The sequence below is a fragment of the Populus trichocarpa genome, chromosome 5, assembly GCF_000002775.5.
Source record: "Populus trichocarpa isolate Nisqually-1 chromosome 5, P.trichocarpa_v4.1, whole genome shotgun sequence".
Classification (NCBI taxonomy): Eukaryota; Viridiplantae; Streptophyta; class Magnoliopsida; order Malpighiales; family Salicaceae; genus Populus; species Populus trichocarpa.
Window position 1 is genome coordinate 16375203 of NC_037289.2, and position 20481 is coordinate 16395683.

Genomic DNA, 20481 nt, shown 5'->3' on the forward strand with positions numbered 1-20481 from the left:
TCAAGTCAGATTTTTATGCTAGATGATATGCAATTTGGGGGGGGTTTTGGACGTTATCCAGGCTAAAGCAAAAGAAAACAAAAAACTATCAAACGAAATTTAATAAAATCAAAAATTTTTCAAGAGAACAAACCTTGGTCACAAGCACACATCCACCTACAGAAATCATAACTGATCATGGAAACGAAACATCAATTTATATTCTGAATATTTATCTCTTCTTAACATTGGTTAGTTAACGGATCCGCCGTATAACTAACCCTAACCATCAAACAACCACAGTGTCCACACTAGTAATTTAATTCAATGACAGCCTTAAGAACTAGATAAGTTGATTAATCAAGAAAACATATCTGTCCGCAGTCTATGTTTGATTTGATTGAATGTTCTCCCTAAGATTAATAACGTAGATCCGCCACAATTATTAAACTCAATTGCTTCACAAGTTCATATACCACAACTCCGGTTTTGATATCAAACTTAGCAATAGATTATCTACAATAATAACTTAGAGTTCGCTCTAGCAATTAAAATAAACAATCATAGGAAAAATAAGCATAGGAGAACAAACATATTCATCATATAAACTGAAAAGAAAAAATAAAATAAATCTCATAGTTCTTGAAATCTGAAGGTTTTCGTGTCCTTGCAACCAAGAAAAAGTGTTTAGCCTTGCATGTTTGTTGAACAACTAATAAAAAAGAAGGAAGAATGCATAATTTAGGGTTTCTTAGAGGAAGGGGGCGTTTTTCTCTTCTTGGCTGGCTGCCCCCTTCTCTTCTCTCATTCTTTTTATATCCTAGGAAACCCTAGGTCTCTATTTTACAAAATAGTCCTCCATTAAGTAGACTGTTTACATTTAAGTACTTCAATAACTATTTTCCTAAAAAATGAGAAATAGCCTTGCATGAAATCTTCAAGCTTTGACTTAGAGGAGCTAAATTGCTGAAATAAAAACTTGGATATCGGTTTAGATGCTTTGGAACGTAATTTGGACTCGTTTCTTCACGAAACCTGTTTGCCGGCAGAATTCAGATGTCATCTTTGAAAAATCATATCTCCCTCATATGACATCGTTTTTTGCTTAAATTTGGAGTGTTTATAGATCTTTGAGTCATGAATCCAAAAAAATTGTGTTTGCATCAATTGGACTTCTGTAGCTCCAGATGAAAGGTATGAATGTTAGCTTTTTAATGCCACTGGAATCACTTCATTTCAACCTCTAGAGCTCACGCTCTGCACAAAACATCGACTGAAGGTCAAATCTGTCAATTATCTCCAATTTACTCCTTTTTGCATCTTTCATCCAAAAGTGCCTTCAAAACATAAAACAAAGAATATCAAGGCATTTCATATATAAAACATAGGCAAAACACTAGTTAAATGTGGGTGAAACTATCGAATAATATGGTTGCATCAAAATTCTTCTTCTACTCTCTCCTACAACACCATGGTTCACATGGTTACTATCAAATTATCCTCCACCAATTTTCTTCTTTGGCGCAGTCAAGTGGTCCCTTTACTATAGTGTCAAAAACTATACGGATATGTTGATGGCTCAACATCAATGCCCTCTGCTGCCACTGATCCTGTAGCTCACAACATGTGGAAGCAATTAGATCAGCTTGTCATGAGCCTTCTGCTTTCTTCTCTCACAGAAGAAGCTCTCTCTATTACTATCGACTTTACAACATCAAGAGATGTCTAGAACTCTCTTGAAACCACCTTCAGCCAAAAATCTAAGGCCCGTGAACTTCAAATTAAGGATGAACTTCATCTCATGAGACGTGGCTCTTGCAGCATTTCTGAATATTCTCGAATATTTAAGGCTCATTGTGATCAATTATCAGCAATGGGACGTCCAGTTGAAGATACTGACAAGGTGTACTGGTATCTACATGGTTTAGGCCATGAATTTTCAACCTTCTCCATCACTCAACTCTCTTTAACTCCTATTCCCAGTTTCAAGGATATTGTTCCCAAAGCAGAGAGCTTTGATCTTTTTTCAAAGTCCATTGATCATAACACAGGGGTCCCTGCATATGTAGCAAATTTCTCTCCTACATCTTCACACCGATTTGGAAACTCCGGTAACTATCAACACAAATATAAAGGAGGGCCATCCAAGGGAAGAAACCGAAGCAAGCAGCAGTATAGACGACCTCCTAGATGCCAAATCTGTCGTGAGGAAGGACATTATGCCACAGATTGTAATCGCAGATACATCCAACCTGATGCCACCAGATACATCAAACCTAATGCCAACCTTGCTGAAGCTCTTGCTCATTGCACCATTAACGATGAACCTACAGATTGGTATACAGATACGGGTGCATCAGCACACATGACAGTTGATGCATCTCAACTTGATAAGGTGGAACCTTACACTGGTAAGGACAAGGTTATTGTTGGTAATGGATCCTCTCTTCCAATCACATACACTGGTTCTTGCTCTCCCACTCCCCATCTTCAATTAAATGATGTTCTTGTTGTCCCAAATTTAACTAAAAATTTGCTCTATGTCAGTAAACTCACCCATGACTATCCTTTATCTGTCTCCTTTACTGACAATGATTTCATCATACAGAATCTTCAAACTCAAAAGGTGGTGGCAAGCGGCAAGCATGTTGATGGTCTTTATGTACTGAAGCGTGGACACCAAGCCTTCTCTACTGTCATCACTAAATCTAGTCTTTGTAATTCCTTTGCAATTTGGCATGCACGTTTAGGACATGTCTCCTCTTCAATAATTTCTATTCTTAATAAACAAGGTTCCCTGTCCCTCTCTTCTCTATTGCCGAATCCATCTCTCTGCATTAGCTGTCAAAAGGCTAAAAGCCATAAATTACCATTCTCAACAAATGACAGTCGCTCAATAACATACTTGGTCTTATACATTGTGATCTTTGGGGTCCAGCTCCCATAACTTCCATCTCAGGCTACCAATATTACGTTATCTTCATAGATGATCACTCACGTTTCACTTGGTTTTATCCATTAAAACACAAAACTGACTTTTACCAAACATTCCTTAACTTCCAATCTTTGGTTGAAAATCAGTTCTCTACGAACATAAAGATTTTCCAAAGTGATGGGGGAGGGGAATTCATCAATAAAAATCTGCAGACTCACTTTACTAAGTGTGGAATTCATCATCAACTCTCCTGTCCCTATACACCATCTCAAAATGGTAGAGTAGAGAGGAAACATAGGCATATCACTGAAACAGGTCTCACAATGTTGTTTCATTCAGCTGTTCCTCTTCATTTCTGGGTTGAAGCCTTCAATACAGCCGTTTTCACCATTAACCGCTTGCCAACACCAGTCTTGAATGTGACATCTCCTTTTGAAATTTTGTATGGTAAGTCTCCTCTCTATACTACTTTTCGAATCTTTGGATGCTTATGTTTTCCAAACCTGCGTGCTTATACCAAGCATAAGTTTGAACCCATAAGTCTCCCTTTCATCTTTCTTGGTTACCACACTTCCTACAAAGGTTTTCGATGTCTTGATCCTGTTTCTCATCGTATATTTATCACTAGACATGCTCGTTTTGATGAAAATGTATTTCCATTTTCCTCCTTTAGTATGCAACCCTCCTCTGCCATCTCAGATTATATTGCTTTTCATGATCCTATCTCATCGCCTCCTGTTATGGCTAGCACTAATTTCTCTACAGGGCATTCATCTCCATCATCAGTGACCTCGTCCATGCCGTGTAAAACATGTGCTTTGGACTTGCCTTCATCCCAAAGCACCTCATCCTTAGCACCATCTGTTCTTGCTCCTCAGGAAGCGCAACCTCCAGCACTTCTAATCGCATCAGTTCCACATCAGAATTCTCATTCCATGATCACTCGGGGCAAAACAGGCATCTCCAAATCCAAACATTATAGTTATGTATGTCAGGTTCCATCCTCTCTTTTATTGTCCTCTCTTTTGGTTATGAAGGAACCAAAGGGTTTCAAGAGTGCTGCAAAGTCTCCAGAATGGCTTGCTGCCATGGACGAAGAAATTCGGGCTCTAAAGCTCAATCAAACATCGGAATTAGTTCCACGACCTTCTGCTATGAATGTGGTTGGATCCAAATGGGTTTTCCGCACCAAATATCATTTGGATGGTTCCATCAATAGGCTCAAGGCACGCCTTGTTGCCAAAGGCTATACTCAACTCTATAGTCTTGATTTTAATGACACCTTTAGTCCAGTTGTTCGAGCCTCAACTGTTCGCATTGTTCTCTCCATTACAGTCTCTCGTGGCTGGACCATGCGTCAGCTGGACGTAAAAAATGCTTTTTTGCATGGTCTTTTACAAGAACAGGTTTACATGGAACAACCACCGGGCTATGCTGATCCCTCTCGTCCAACTCATGTTTGTCGTCTTAAGAAGGCACTCTATGGCTTGAAGAAAGCCCCAAGAGCATGGTTCCATCGGTTTAGCCATTTCTTACTCAATGTTGGCTTCACTAGCAGTCAAACTGATTCAAGCTTATTTGTCTATTCATCAGCTCCTGAAGTTATTTACTTGCTCTTATACGTTGATGATATTATCATCATAGGCAGCAATATGTCCCTCATTGATTCCTTTATTCGCAAGTTACGTCTTGAGTTCTCAATGAAGGATCTTGGCACCTTGAATTATTTCTTGGGTTTAGAATTCACTCACTCTACCACAGGCATATTTTTAAGTCAGTTAAAGTATACGAGAGATCTTCTACTTCGAGCTGATCTCCTTGATTCTAAACCATTGCCACTCCTATGATTGTTTCCCAACATTTAACTGCTGATGGCAGTCCATTTCATTCTCCCACTACATATCGCTCTCTAGTTGGTGCACTTCAATATCTAACAATTATAAGGCCAGATATTACACATGCAGTGAACTCAGTCAGTCAATTCATGCATGATCCACGGGAGCATCACTTCCAGGCTATTAAACGAATCCTCAGATATGTTAAAGGCACTCTGCACTTTGGTCTCAAGATTACTCCATCCACCTCCTTCAACATCTCGGCTTTTTCAGATGCCGACTGGGCTGGCTGTCCAGATACAAGTCGATCAACATCTGGATATGCCATCTTCTTAGGTGACAGTCTTGTTTCCTGGACCTCTAAAAAGCAATCGACTGTCTCTCGCTCTTCTGCAGAATCTGAATATAGAGCCTTAGCACTCACTGCCGCTGAGGTCAAATGGTTATTAAATATTCTCCATGACTTACATCTTCAACCATCAGACCGCCCAACTCTATTGTGTGACAATGCCAGTGCCATTTTCATGGCCCGAAATCCTGTTGCTCAAAAACGATCTCGACATATTAACATTGATATTCACTTTGTTCATGAATTAGTTTGCAATGGTATCTTAATGATTCAACATGTGCCGCCCCACTTGCAAATTGCAGACATCTTTACTAAAAGTCCATCAGGATCTCTGTTTCTACTCTTCAGATCCAAGCTTCGCATGTTACCAACCACGCTTGACTTGAGGGGGAGTATTGGCGCTAACACAATCTCATCTTCTGCAGACAATCCAGGAGAGAATCTTTCCAAGCATTAAGGATAAAATCATGCCATTTGATTTATTGCCTTACAGTTAATTGTGCAGCGTCTGTCTAGGAATTGATTAATTCTAATTATAGTATAGTGTATATCCTGTAACAGCTATTTCCTTATTTCTCTCCATCTCTGTTGTAAAACTTCTCTATATAAAAATATTCCAACGCCATGTGCAATGGTGTCGTTGATAATTATTGGTTTACAAAACCTTACAATAAAATCCCTCCATGTTGCCACTTTTCTTTGAAAAAGAAACTAGGAAATTTTCTTATCCCAATAATCCTAGTTTTCCACCACCTTAGTGTCCATGGTAGAGTAGGTTTTTCCTTCCAATTAAATTGCCTTGATAGATTAGGCTTTCATTCCCAAATAATTCATGATTTCCTCGTTGGATTAGAAAACATAAAATACTTAAGAAAACAAACCCAATGATGCTAAAATTACTCCCTTAGTTAAAACCCATGGTCCTCGAGCCCATTTTGAAATCAAATTTATGAAGGTTTGTTCTTCTTGGATTGTTGCTCTTTTATAGTCTAACAAAAGCTTATTAAAGGTTTCCTTTAACTTTTTGCCCTAGCCTTAGTGATTAGGCATACTAGAACCACTAATAAATCTTTTGGTGTGGGTTGGATCGCATCAGATTCTACTTGATATATAAATTTATAATCTTTTTATATATCAAAATTATAAATATACATGACTTAATTTGAAGGACTTTATTCAATATGACTCTATTGTTACTTATTTCCTCTTAAAATTGATATCTCTTTTGATCTCGTCTCTAACTTTTATTAGTGTAATAAAAAGCTATGGTGCAGTGTTTTCATATTGCAAGAAAAAACTATGCAATGTGATTGTTGAACAAACCATAAGCTCCATATCAATTGATTTATTTTCTTCAAAATGATGATACATCTTAATGCCATTTATTGATTTGAAGCGCATGAGCCAACCTTAAGAAAAACAGAACTCTAACGTATTTACATAATACATCTTTTCATAAACTTCTCTGCCTTTTTCATGATTAGTTTTTCGACATATTCACACGTTCTTGGTATTGAGTAAACCCCTCATAGAGAACCTTCTCTAACTCCATGAATTTTACAATTATGTATCGTTTGACATCACTTTTTTTTTTTTAATATTGGTTGATATATCATCCGATGACCCCTTTATTGTATTTGATATTATTGCTTAGCTCACTTGTAAGTAAAACTATTTTGACATTCACTGTTTTAATTTCTTGGAGTGCAAAGTCGGATTTTCTATGTTGTACTCACACAATGCATTACGCATTCCATCTATCATTATGAACTTCTTTACACCTTTGAGATGAGAAGCCATTATGTTTAGTTTTATCATTTGTGAAATTATATATTCTTTTTATAGATGTTTTTGCTTTGACATAATATTTATGAAGTATATTAATTAAGTACACATCGAATATAATTTTAGTTTGTTTTAAAAATAGACAGATCCATGACTTCTATCTAATAAGATTAACTACAATTATGGACATGTTTTGGTTAAAAAAATATATAGAATAATGATAATTTCTAATTTTATAATTAACCAGTGCTAACTAGTTTACCCATGCTCTGCCATGGGCCAAATAAAATTTATTATTTTATAAAAAAAAGTGTAGCCATAATTGGCAATATATGTTTCGTAGCATCAAGATCTATTTTTAGTGTGAGTAAAAAACAATATTATGAGCCAAAACCATTATGGAGGGCTGTAAAAACAAAACACTGGCTAATGTTATAAGAAATAATGCTATAAAATTTCCTTACAAAAATATCGAAGGGTATTTAATCAAACAACATAAAAAAATGTAGCGTAGAAAGAAAATCTAAAAAAAAATCATAAATGGTTGTCTAAAAAGAGCACTTGTTAATATTAAAAAAAAGGCTATGATTTCATGGAAGAAAATTAGAATTTCAATGGTACCCAATAAAAAAATATCAAACTATTTTTTAGTCAATTAAATGAAGTATAAAATGTAGGGAAAACATTAAAAAAAAATTAAAATAAAACAAGTAGAGCGTGAATGTGGGCCTATGCATCTAGCCCATCCAAACAAGGCTTGGACCACACGCCATGCCTCTTTATTTGTTTTTTAGAATATAGCGTAGGCAATGCATTGATTTCTAGTCCAATTTGAAGCGATCGGAGGGTCACTAAAGAATCAGGCCATGAGTTTATTTGCTAAACAATTTGATTTTCAACCTATTTTGATGTAAAACACCATATACACCTTGATAAACTCATAAATGACTTCAAATAATCCAAAACCAGCCTTAAAACCCAAAATCAATTAGAAATAAATAAAAAATCTCGATCTCAAATCTACTATCTTAAAAGATGAGAAGCGTAAAGAACATCTAGATAAAACTCCCCTTATCGAATAGAAACAATTAACACCAAAATCGACCTTTTTCATGGATGGAATTGATGCCAACAAAGACTTTCTTTCTCTATAACCAAGATCTAGCTAATTTGTGTCTTATCTCTCAAACCAAGGACTAGGAAATAATAATAAAAAAAGTTTTGAACTGAAATTAGATTTTAAAAATATAAAAGGATCAAAAAATTATCATTTAAAAAGTAGGAAGAATAAAGTAAATTTTCTGCTCTTATTTTGAAACTGTCATTATTTTCTCTACCTTTGCCACTTTTCTTTTCTATCTTGAATCTGGCACTTCCTTAATAAACTTGCTTAAATTGACCATCAATTTGGGCCTATAAGGGTGTAATTTTTTTTAAAAAAATCAGGAACAAAAAAAAGTGTTTTCACAATCCATGTATAGTATTTAAGCAAGTTTTAGTGTGTGTTAAGGTTTTATAATCATAATACACAATATATGTATCAAGTTCAAAGTTACCAAAGACGACATATGAGAAAATACTGACAAAGTAGATTTGTTTACTTGTGAAAATTACCTACTAAAAAAAACTACTAGAAAACCATTTCAAAAAGGTACAAGAGCTGAATTTTCATTATAATTAATTCATTCAGAAATTTATGGTTTAATAAATATGAGGGCAAGGAATAAAGCTACCATCATTATATGTACGGACTATTTCACTCATTATAGTTTTATCTTTTTTATATCTCATGAATACAAAACTTTAAGTTGCTTTATAAAATATATGAATTTAGTTGAGAATCAATTAGATAAGAAAATAAAAGCTTCAAGAATTTATCGATGATGTGAAATCTATTTGATTAGTTTAGAGATTTTGTATGATAACAAGGGAATAAAATAATAGTTGACTATTCCTAAAACATCGCAACATAATGGTGTCGCAAAAAGAAAAAAAATAAAACCCTTCTTAAAATGGTTAGGTCAATAATGACATGAGTAAAGTTGACAATCACCTATTAGGGTAATGCATCATAACTTCCATATTTATTTTTACTTATGTGCCTTCTAAGTCAGTTATGACTACTCTATATGAGTTATGGATAAAATGTAAATATGACCTAAGTATTTTGAAATCTTGGGGTTGTGCTGCATATGTTCATAATTCTTCCTATAAACATGAAAAATTAGGTCTTGAGAAGAAGAAATATATCTTTATAAGATATTCTAATAGTCAAATGGACGACATATGTTCATATATGAATAAAAAATAACAATGCAACTAAATTTGAATCATAAGATATAACATTCTTATAAAATGATTTTCCTAAATATAAAGAGATATGTCAAAACTTATTTTTATATGAAACTTGGGATCATATTGCTTTTTCTATACAAACTCCTTTAAATTCACTAATGGTCAAATGGACATATGTTCATTTAAGGAAAAATTTTCTTGGGTTCGACCTGGTTTTCATGATCATACTATAAAATTTATTTTGTTTATGATAGTTAGGTCAGAATTATATCTTGGTGTTTTCGACGATCGACCAGTGATCATGTATCTCATGAACAACCAATGAGGGAGGTCAGTAAGGCCACAAATTCAGGCTACTCCTTTGGTTTTTAAGCTTTTTAACTCTAGTATTGTTATGGTTGATGATGGGGAGTGGTCGGGATTTGGTCAATGAGAGGAGACACATTTTTATATGGTGGTCTCGAGGAGAACGGTGGTCATATGATGAAGAAAAAGCAACGTAGGTTGTGCTCTGGTATAGTGCGATCCATGATAAGTTTGTGAGCTTACTTGGATGCGAAACTGAGATCTTGCTTCAGTCGATCCAACGATCCAGAACCAAGTAATTCCAAACTAAATTAACGGCTTAAATCTTCCGGGTTTTTATTAGGTGCAGGCAAGCCCATGTCAAGTTCATGAACCAACAACGATTTAATAGGATTTTAGAAATAATAGTTGTGATTTGTTTGGGTTTTATTCTGGTGTGGGCAAGCCTTGGCTAAGTTTTATAATCTAAAGATGGGATTCATTGAGTGTTTGATCAAATGATCATATTTCTTTTCAATTTTTTCAACCATCCAATTTCTTTAATTTTTTTAAGTGCCCTAATTTCTCTCTCTCTTTTTTTTTTTTTGTTTTTTTAGGACAAAGAAAAAAGTAGAAAAGAGGAAGGGGAATAATAGTTGTGATTTGTTTGGGTTTTAATCTGGTGTGGGCAAACCTAGGCTAAGTTTTATAATTGAGTGTTTGATCAAATGATCATATTTCTTTTCAATTTTTTCAACCATCCAATTTCTTTAATTTTTTTAAGTGCCCTAATTTCTCTCTTTTGTTTTTTTTTTTTGTTTTTTTAGGACAAATAAAAAGTAGAAAAGAGGAAGGGGGGATTTGTTGCGGAGGTTAAAGCTTTTCCAACACTTCAATTTGTAAAAAAACTTCTCACCTCATATGATATGCACTCTTTAAGTGATGTGAATTGCTTTAATCAATTTTTTTTACTTTTTTATAAATTTCAGTATAAAAAATAAAAAACACTGTAATCTTTGAGAAAACAATTTTGACCACTAAAAAAACAAATTTTGTGCACCAAAAAATATTTTTGATTCTATAAACAAAGCTTTAACCATGAAATGATGAATTTGACCCTAGTAAATCATTTTGACACTTTTTTATGTGATAAATTCGATTTTAATTGTAAAAGGTTGAGATTGGTTGATTTTGACGAAACCTAATTTTGATGGTAAAATGACAAATTTGACTTTAATAAACTGATATTAACTCGACAAACTTGATTTTGACATTAAAATAATGTTTTTTTGGCCAATTATGACGAAAAGCTTGATTTTAATTGTAAATGACTTATTTGACCTCAATAAATTGGTTTTGATAAGTTTTAATTTGACTATAAAATGATGACTTTGTTTTATTTTTGATGAGAAACTCGATTTGTATATTTTTCTTAAAAAAAGTTCTTTCTTTCTAGGAAAATTATTTTTTGGTCTGGAACATAGTTTCTGATTTCCTTTTTAGTGAATGAGTCCAAAACAAGTTATGACATGTGATTGGGAAATCGAAGAATTAATTTCATCATATGTGAGTGGGAAATGAAAATAACTAACATGATATTAGGGCGAAGGAATTTGATCACAATTTCTATGGGAACATTTAAAATTATCAATTTAGAACAACTATCTCCCAATGCCATGGAGCAAAAGACCCCTGTAAATGGTTTTTTTTTTTTTTTCCCTCTCTCTCCTAGACGGCGGCGTATGGTATTACCATTGTACCAAATACTACATAGTCAAAAGAGACTTGACTTTTTATCGAAAGCAAAAAAAAAAGAAGCTCCGGCCTGCTTGGCACCTCCCTTTTCTAATGATTTATCTTTTTTAAATAACTATTTCAATTAAAGGTTTAAATGGCAGTTGAGATAAAAAAAAAAAAAAAAAAAGGATTTATATGAACTCATTAATACACTCCTTTTAGAGAAAAAATGAAGATAAAAATCTGTAAGCACTTTGATCTGCCTAAGAAGAATTATTTGGGATCTTTTGGATAATAAAACATGCAGTGTTGATTCGTTGGTCTAGGCTATTCGTTATAAACCTGGTCTTGAGTCTTTTACACTGTTTTAGGCACTTGGCCCAATAAAAATGCCCATACTTGAGGAATGTAGAAGATGCCCTTGCATTCTGGGCTCAGATGGCCTTTTGTTTAAAAATAAATATATCCAAACAGCAACTGTTGTAAGTTTTCACCTGTCCAAAATTCATTTCCCAAAGACCCAAGAAAAAAAAAGAAGAGAGGAGAGTTTTGTGCATATTCATAGTTAGTTGGTGCACTTTGCGGGCAACCATATTGAAAACCTGTGTGAAGCCACGGAAAATAGCAGAAAATGAAGCAAAAAGATATATATAAAAAAAAACATTAATGAAAAATAGTGAACTAAATATATATAATCACATGTATTGAAGTAATGCAAATAAAAACTAAAGACAATAACAAACACATAATACATATATTTGATATTTGATGAGTCAAAGATTGTAGATATGAACCTTAAATTCACATGTATATTCTATTTAAAAATAATACTAATGAAGTCTGCATTTTTAGAAGGTTTACAAAGCCTTAAATAGGTTAGAAACCCTAACTCAACTAGAAAAGAAATAAAAATATAAAAATACAAAGAAAACAACCATAAAATTTAAAATAATGCATGAAATTTGAAAATAACAAGGAAAATAGCAAAACTGCTAAAATTGGAGGCCTCAACAAGATTTTTGATATTTAAAGATTTGACGGTCCGATGGTCCAATGATATTCAGTCTCTTGTAAAAATTTGAGTCCAATCCAATGATCGGATAAAATAATTAAATTAATATAAATCAACACTCTATAATACTCAAAACACTTGGAAAAAAGAAGAAGAAAATCAACTCAAATAAATTTGCAACAAATAAAAAACACAAAAAAATAAATTCAACTAAAAAAATTCATATGAAAAAAATAAAGTTGCGATTGATAAAAATTTAAAAATCCTATAAATAAATCAACTAAAAGTTGATTTCATATGAAAAAAATCTTACAACAATATTCATACAATTATTAAGAACAAAAAAATTAAAAATAAAATAAAAAACAAATATAGTGAAAAAAAACATGAAAAAAGAAGAAAAAAGAAAAATCTTATTAATGTGGTTGCAAGTGAAGCTAAGAAGAGAAAAGAAAAATCTTATTAATGTGATTGCAAGTGAAGTTAAGAAGAAAAGAAAAACAAATTCGTAAAGTATATTAATTAAAAAAACTGAGAAGAAAAAATAAGAAAGGAGAAGAATACATACCTGAGCATGGAGGAGAAGAGGAGTTGAGGAGAAAAAAGAAGAGAAAGAAATGGATATTGATGTTTTTTACATATGGGGAAGAAGAAGAAGAAGAAGAACAAAAGAGCCCCGTCTGTTGTGAAATTAGGGATTCTAGGGTTTTTATTGGGGCATTTTACCGATAGATAATTAAATATTAATATTTTAATCTTTCTGTCGGTGATTTCGTCTGTAATATTTAATTTAAATTTTCAATTTCATAAAAAAATTTCAGAAACCACCAAATATCACCGATGACTTTTCAATCCGTCGGTGATTTCGTCTGTAATATTTAATTTAAAATTTTAATTTAATCAAAATTTTTCAAAAAACCATCAAATAACACTGACAACTTTTCAATCCGTCGGTGATTTTATCTATAAAGAACAATAATTAACAGTGAAATTGGGAAGTGAACAGTTCCAGAGCTCTAGGGAAAATACCGACAGAATTTTCCGTTGGTGATTGCCTTTGTAATTGACATGATGAACAATGTTCACAGTTTATCAATGATTTTACCGATGACGTAAATTCTGTTGGTAATTTTGTTAGTATAAATGACACGTCATCGTTTTTCTTTGCTTTGTTTTAAATTTTTTTCCACTGTAATTCCCTCGGTATATATCGAGGAAATATTTCCGTCGGGAAAATCCATCAGAAAATTACCAACGGAAATATTTCCTCAGTATTTTGTGTATTTATCAATTTTCAGGTAATGTAAACTCATTTCACTGGTCCCTATATATATTTATGAGGCCATCCACATAATCTATTTAGGTAAATCATTATAATAAATCAATGCCTAACTGTTCAAGATCACTGTAATCTCGACCCCAACAACATCACGCTGTCACTCCTAGTCATATAGATGAATAACAAAGTTGATTAATTGCATCTGTATGTTATGATTAATTGCAGAATAATCTTCGCCACACAGAACAAAAGGAAAAACATCGTTTTCTTGATGTTTACACTCATAGCAATCATTTCCATTTCGTTGCCACCAACTATATATTCTAAGATCATGAGATGGGTTTCCGAATAATCATGCATCACATTGTCCACAACACCCATAAATTATATGCGAAAATTGGCCATGACATAAGAAACTTTGAGGAGTATCCAACAAATGGGGTAGGGTTAGGTGATGAAAATTTACTACAATCCTTAAAATACGATATATGGGAGGAGGAGAAGAAACCTAAACCATATTCTGTTTTTAATTTCTACATTTCTTTGACAACTATGATAAACGTGACTTTCATGAAACACTTCCTGTAACAATCCTAAATGGAGCTTTCTCAAGTAACTAAATACAAGTTATCAAGTCCATTGGTTCCTTGACATTTTTAATTGTAATCAGGCATTAGCTTCACTATAAAGACAATATGTACGTGGTAAGATTATTAATTTATTACATGTGGAGCTTAATGTGAAGGTGTTGCGGTCAATCTCTTGATGGTGAAGGAATCGAGTCTAACTACTCAACCAGCAAATTTGGACCTTAACGAATTTCTTTCTACTTTAATCCGTGGGTTGTTTTTGGGATCTTTGCTTATTCAAATCTACCTCACCTATTTCTTGATTAATACTTTTGTTTGATCACTGTTGCTGTTATTACTACCGTGGCAAACTGTCTATATGACACGAAAACCTTGAGTAACTTTGTAAGTAGCCACAGGGATGGAAGGAAAAGGATTATCTCTAATATTGTAGTGTGGTTCAACATATATATATATCTGTAATTTTAGCATCAATAGAGAAAAGGAAAGGTCAGTAATCTTTAGTAGGTGTGACTGAAAACAGATACAGATAGAGGTTCATTTTACAAGTGATTATTGGCTGCACGAAGGAATTCGAGGCCAACAAATTTCTAATGGTTTGCCCATAATCAGCATAGCATGATTGCCAAAGTATGCTGAATCTAATCGAGAATCTATGCTATTTTGGAAAATAGTCACATACAAACTGCTCCAGCTCCTAATTATGCAGTGCCATGATGAAATTTTAATTGGAGACAACAGCCATGTGGCATCCTCATTCCTCAAGCTATATTTCACCAACGGAGAACATTACGTTGTTGAAGACATTGAAAGCAAAATAATCCTGACACCTTTAATTTGACGCTTCTCTTAGAAGTTGTGGAAATTAATTTATCTTCTTTTCAGCCAAAAGCAAAAGGAAATGCAATTCTTGCAAAAACTCTATATGATTTCAAGAACAGATGTTTTCACTTTCGAAACGCTTTGTTCAACTGCTAGCATTTCATACTTCTTCACCTATAACTGATAGAAGGACGAAGCTTTTTTTTTCCTCTTTAATTTTGGTGATTAGTTATAGTACTAGCTAGCTAGCTAGAATGATTCTGCAGTCAAGTTCTTTATCGCGCTGTTCCTTAATTGGATTTAACCTTCTTTTTTTTTTCTTTTTTATTTTTGGTTATGAAGAATGAATATGAACATATAGAGCACAAGTTCAAGATTACCAATGGCTCGTGTTGTAGGGCTTTTTATGTATATATATATTCTCTGCCCCAGACGAAGACAAATATTATATATATATATTCTCTGCCCCAGACGAAGACAAATATCCAATACATCGTATTTACCAACCATACCAACTTGACTGTTCTTCTAATTATCTAATTATTGAAGGATATATACTGCATAGAAATGATTAAATACAAAATATCACAAAGTAAAATAAACGACAGTCTCAGTAAAAAGTTGAGGAGAAGAGAGATGGAAAAGCTTTTTTTCTTTCCTCATTTTTTTCAATTGCTGGCAAGTGGAAACACACCCTTATATTGAAAAGCGAAAAAAACCCCAGCACACTATATATATAGAATATGTACATAATGCGTATATATAAAAATCTTGTGTACATGCTTAAGTTGTATACACATGACTTCATGCAGATGCATGCAGATTTGTGCTACATGTGCTTATACATGGACTTGTGTACGTAAGAGATGGGATGGCTAGAATATCAGAAAATACATGGCGATCGATACAAGTCCAAACCTCTTATCAGAAAGTATAACTAGGAAATCTCATGCATAATAGGATCTTCAAAAAAATGCTCAGGCCAATATGAAGAAGTTCCTCCACCATAGCTAGAAGTTGTGCTGCTAGCATCACCTGGATTGCTTATGGAAGTGTCAGTTACAGTTGCAAGAACAGGAGTAGGAGAAGGAAGCACCCATGAAGAATCAGTTGGGTTATTACCTTCCTGGCTAGGCATTGTAGTTAGAAATGGAGCTTGACCCATTTCAGTATTCAAAGATGGTTGATAACTGAAAGGGACTTGTGGGTCAGATAATTGAGACAATACACTTGGATGGTGGAGTAGTTGAGAGGTTGCATTTGCAAAGTGATTTGAGCCTTGATTCTCCAGTTCTGATGAATTTAATACTAGGTTTTCTTCTATGAGAGGAATTGAATTCAACAGATTGAGCACTTCCATGTCTGTGATACCATTTTGGCCGTAAGAGTTGGTGGAGGGGATTGAAGCTGCTGATTGGAGAAGATACTGTAAATATTGAAGCTTAGCTAACTGGACAGCTTCTTCCTGTAATCTCATGGCATGTTCATCTAATGGACGATGCTCCATTAGGTCTCTCAAGTTAGCGAGGGCTATGAGTTGAGGCAAGCTGTCAAAGAAGTCAGTTCTTGGTTGGTGGGTCATTGGATCAAAACCCATCTGAATCAGCTTCTTCTTCAAATGGGTGTTCCAGAAATTCTTGATTTCATTGTCCGTCCGGCCTGGTAGATGGGTAGCAATAGTTGACCATCTGGTATGAAAGATCAAAGCCATCCGAGTGTTGTGATAATTAATCCAAGCAGTTAAAAAAAAAATGTCCTTATTGTTAATTCAAAACAGCAAAACAATAATATATGTGATTACTTGTTTCCGATAATTGAATGAAGATGTAGAATTGTTTGCTCTTCATCTTGAGAAAATTTGCCTCTCTTTATGTCAGGTCTCAAGTAATTTGTCCACCTTAACCTACAGCTCTTGCCACATCTATTAAGATCTGCAAAGAAAGAAACAAATGATCACCTATTTCTTTTTTCTTTAATTTTCTATACATGCACTAATCTGTGTGTGATAAAGACAGAGAGAGGCGTTAAGATTTGGACCTGCAAGCTTTGGGAGAGCTCTCCAACTTCCGTGACCATGTTTTTGGATGTAATCGACGAGCTTTTGATCTTCTTCAGGAGTCCATGGTCCTTTTTTGAGGCCATTCTCATCGCAACAAGGAGACCTCCCCATCTTCTTATTAAACTTCACTTTCCTCTAATTTTGGTTGCTTCCCTCTGCTCCCACCAAAAATAATACTTGCTATATATACACAATCTTTGCTCTTGCTTCTTGTCATTAATCATTTAAATAAAAAAATGTTTCACACTTTTTGTTAGGTTAACTGAGATTGTGACATATCCCCACATCTAGACACGTTATTTGAATGCCCGTAGAACCCATTGAACCTAAGGGATACCAGCATTTAAATAAAAACATTTTGGGTGTCTGTCTGTTATAATTGAGGGTTTCCTCACTTTCCTGCTGATAGAATCTCTCTGTTAAAAAAAAAAAAAAACTGTTCTCCTGTAAATTTTCTTGCTTCAAGACAAATTAAGTCTTCCCTAGCTAGTTAGATGTATCAAAATAAAACCTTTTTTTTCACAATCTCCCTTAGAATTCAAACTCTGATGATAACGTGGATACGCATCACGCTCAGCTAAACTTCCAGGAATCGTTGCTGACCAGTTAATACTACATGGAAAATAAAAATGTTGTGCGGCACAAGCTTTCACGTGATGCATGGAGGAATCTGTTCATAGATTGCAGCAGTAGAAGCAGATCAAAATCTCACATGTCTACAAAATATCTTTCATGCAAGTACTCCAACACTGTCTTTTGATAGATCCGGTCACGTAATTCCCGAAATAGCAAACGGAGAGTACCAACTTTGGTTTTTGTGAAAAGAATATGCTTCGTTTTTTTTTTTTAAAAAAATATTGGTTACTTTATTGATAGCCAATGCAATTTTAATGCTTCTTAACTATTGTTATGTCACCATTTTTAGGGTTTATTCATAAATTTAAACGGTAATTTAAATGTTTGGGATACTCTTTTATGCTATTTACAACAATTGATTCATCTTTACAAAGATTTTTTTTCATGAATGTTACAATTAATATTTTCCATTTAAAATGCTTTGGAATAAATGGTTGGAGATAAATTCAAACACTTTTTTAAAATTAATTGTGATTCTGGATGTATTAATTATTCCAAAGTTTTTTTTCTTTAAAATTTTTATATAAATGACTTTATTTTCTTAGAACAGGTAACATGTATAAACATTCTCCACGATTTAGAATATATATATACAGCATGTATATATCTAAATAGAAAATAAAAAATTAATGTAGAACTATTCGATCCAATGTTGTAATCCTTTCAGTTACTGTTGTGTTCTGTCACACATATATAAATAAAAAAGGTTGGTTAAGGCATGACCTAAGCCATTCTATTATTCTCAACTTGGTATCAGAGCCCTAAACAAATTAAAACACTTTCTCTTCTCTCTTTGTTATGGACTTCTCATCCCAGCCGCAAGCTGCCTCCCTCTCTGCAGCATTGGCGGTGCCGGCTTTCTCTTTTGTCGCTGCCCCTGCCTCCTCTAACGCCTCTGTTCTGTCGTGGCCACTGCCTAGATGGTGGCCACGCCCTCTTCAACCCAACCAATTCTCCTTTGCTGCAACCTTCTTCTGCTGCTGTTACTGCAGATTCTGCCGCCAACATTGTCTCCCTCTCCCACACTCACCAAGTCATCTCTCTCAAGTTAACAAACATCAATTATCTATATTGACGAATGCAGATGAAGCCGTATCTCCTAGCCCAAGGAATTTTCGGCTTTGTTAATGGTTCAAACTCTTGTCCCTCTCCATATGTTCTTATTGCCAATGGTACCTCTCTTCATGTAAATCAGTTCTTTCTTCATTGGAAACAACAGGACCAACTCATTTTAAATGCTATGCTTTATTCGCTCTCCATAGAAGTTCTCCATCTTGCTGTTGACTACCAAATTTCAAGTTCTGTTTAGCACACACTTGAGCAAGCTCTAGCTTCCACATCCAATTCGTGTATTATACAACTTCATGGCTCCCTTCAAGATCTTCGACAAGGTAATGAGTCGGTAACTCAGTTTATATAAAAAGCTAAGGTCTTATTTGATGAATTAGTCGCTACTGGCCGGCCGGTATCGTTGGAGGATTTCAACTTATATGTGTTTCGTGACCTTCAAGAAGAGTTTAAGGACTTAGTAACAAGTCTTATAACCAAAGCAGAGCCTCTCTTGTATGTTGATATTCATAGTCATCTTCTAACATATGAATTCCTTCATAAAATATCCCTTTCATCCATGGGGTCTGCTGTCATCAATACACCTCTACTGCCCACGCCTAACACCCTTCCTGCAACCTTCATTTCTCACCGCCAGTCTCCTGGAAATTTTGGCTGCAGCAGACACTATTTTCATGGAGGATGGCGTCCCAACCAGTTCAACAACAAAGGGCATAGGTTTGTTGCATCTAGACCTAATTTCTACAGCCTCCCTCACTCCTCCAACGGTGACAGCGGCAGGCAAGGCAATTGGCAGGGCAATTGGCAGCGCAACAGAGGGCAGAATCCACGTTGCCAATTGTGCCAAACTTTCTGCCATATAGCCCCTCACTGCCCTTAACTCCAACATTGGGGCTATGGGCAGTAGCCTAGTGCAAATCTAGCACTGCGTAATATTTCCTTAACCGGTACTGCCGCTTAGTTTCCAGACACCGGTGCAAATCAACACATTTCTCTTGACCTTGCAGGTTTGGCTGCCTTAGAACCATATCTTGGTAATGATAATTTACATGTTGGTGATGGTAAAGGACTCCTCATATCTCATATTGATTATACAAAAATATATACACCTCATTGTTCTTTTACTTTTTCTAATGTTCTTCATGTTCCTGCCATCAGGAAACGTTTGCTTTCTGTTCAAAATTTTTATCTTGATAACAATGTTTATTTTGAATTTCACCATTTTGTGTTTTATGTCAAGGATCTCCACACCAATAAAGTCCTTCTCTAAGTTCAGAGTCAAGACGTTCTCTATGCTTTGTCCAAGTCTTCTGTCACGTCAGTTCCTCAAGCCTATTGGTCTCCCTATATTTCTACTTCTGCTGATTTATGGCATCGTCGACTAGGTTATCCTACCTCTCGTATTTTTCAATTCTTAGTCTCCAAAAATAAGATTATTTGTAACAACAAATGTCTTAATCTTTAATGTCAAAGTTGTCCATTAGAAAAATCATCGCGTATATCTTTAGGACCTACGGGTCACAAAACATCTGCTCCACTTGAATTAATTTTTAGTGATGTATGGGGTCCTGCTGCCCTTTTTTCTTCGGATGGCTATCATTATTTTGTTATTTTTGTTGATGCATACACAAAATATATATGGTATTATCCTCTTGTTGCCAAGTCTGATGTTTATTCTGTCTTTCACCAAATCCAGACTTTCGTTGAGCATCAATTTTCATTAAAAATAAAATTTGTTCAAACTGATTGGAGAGGTAAATACCACAAACTGTCCACTTTTTTTAAGACTATTGGTATTCAACATCGTTTGATTTA

The 20481-nt window shown here is 34.4% G+C and overlaps 1 protein-coding gene across 1 annotated transcript; it reads right to left on the bottom strand.

The window, feature by feature from the left end:
* Positions 1 to 15638: 15638 nt before the first annotated feature.
* Positions 15639 to 17141, bottom strand: LOC7486598 (transcription factor MYB93). The gene is made up of 3 exons (XM_002307344.3): positions 16941 to 17141; positions 16705 to 16834; positions 15639 to 16591 (listed from the first exon to the last, which is right to left on the bottom strand). Exons 1-3 carry the CDS (start codon positions 17071 to 17073, stop codon positions 15841 to 15843), a joined length of 1014 nt encoding a protein of 337 aa, XP_002307380.1. The 5' UTR covers positions 17074 to 17141; the 3' UTR covers positions 15639 to 15840.
* Positions 17142 to 20481: the final 3340 nt, after the last annotated feature.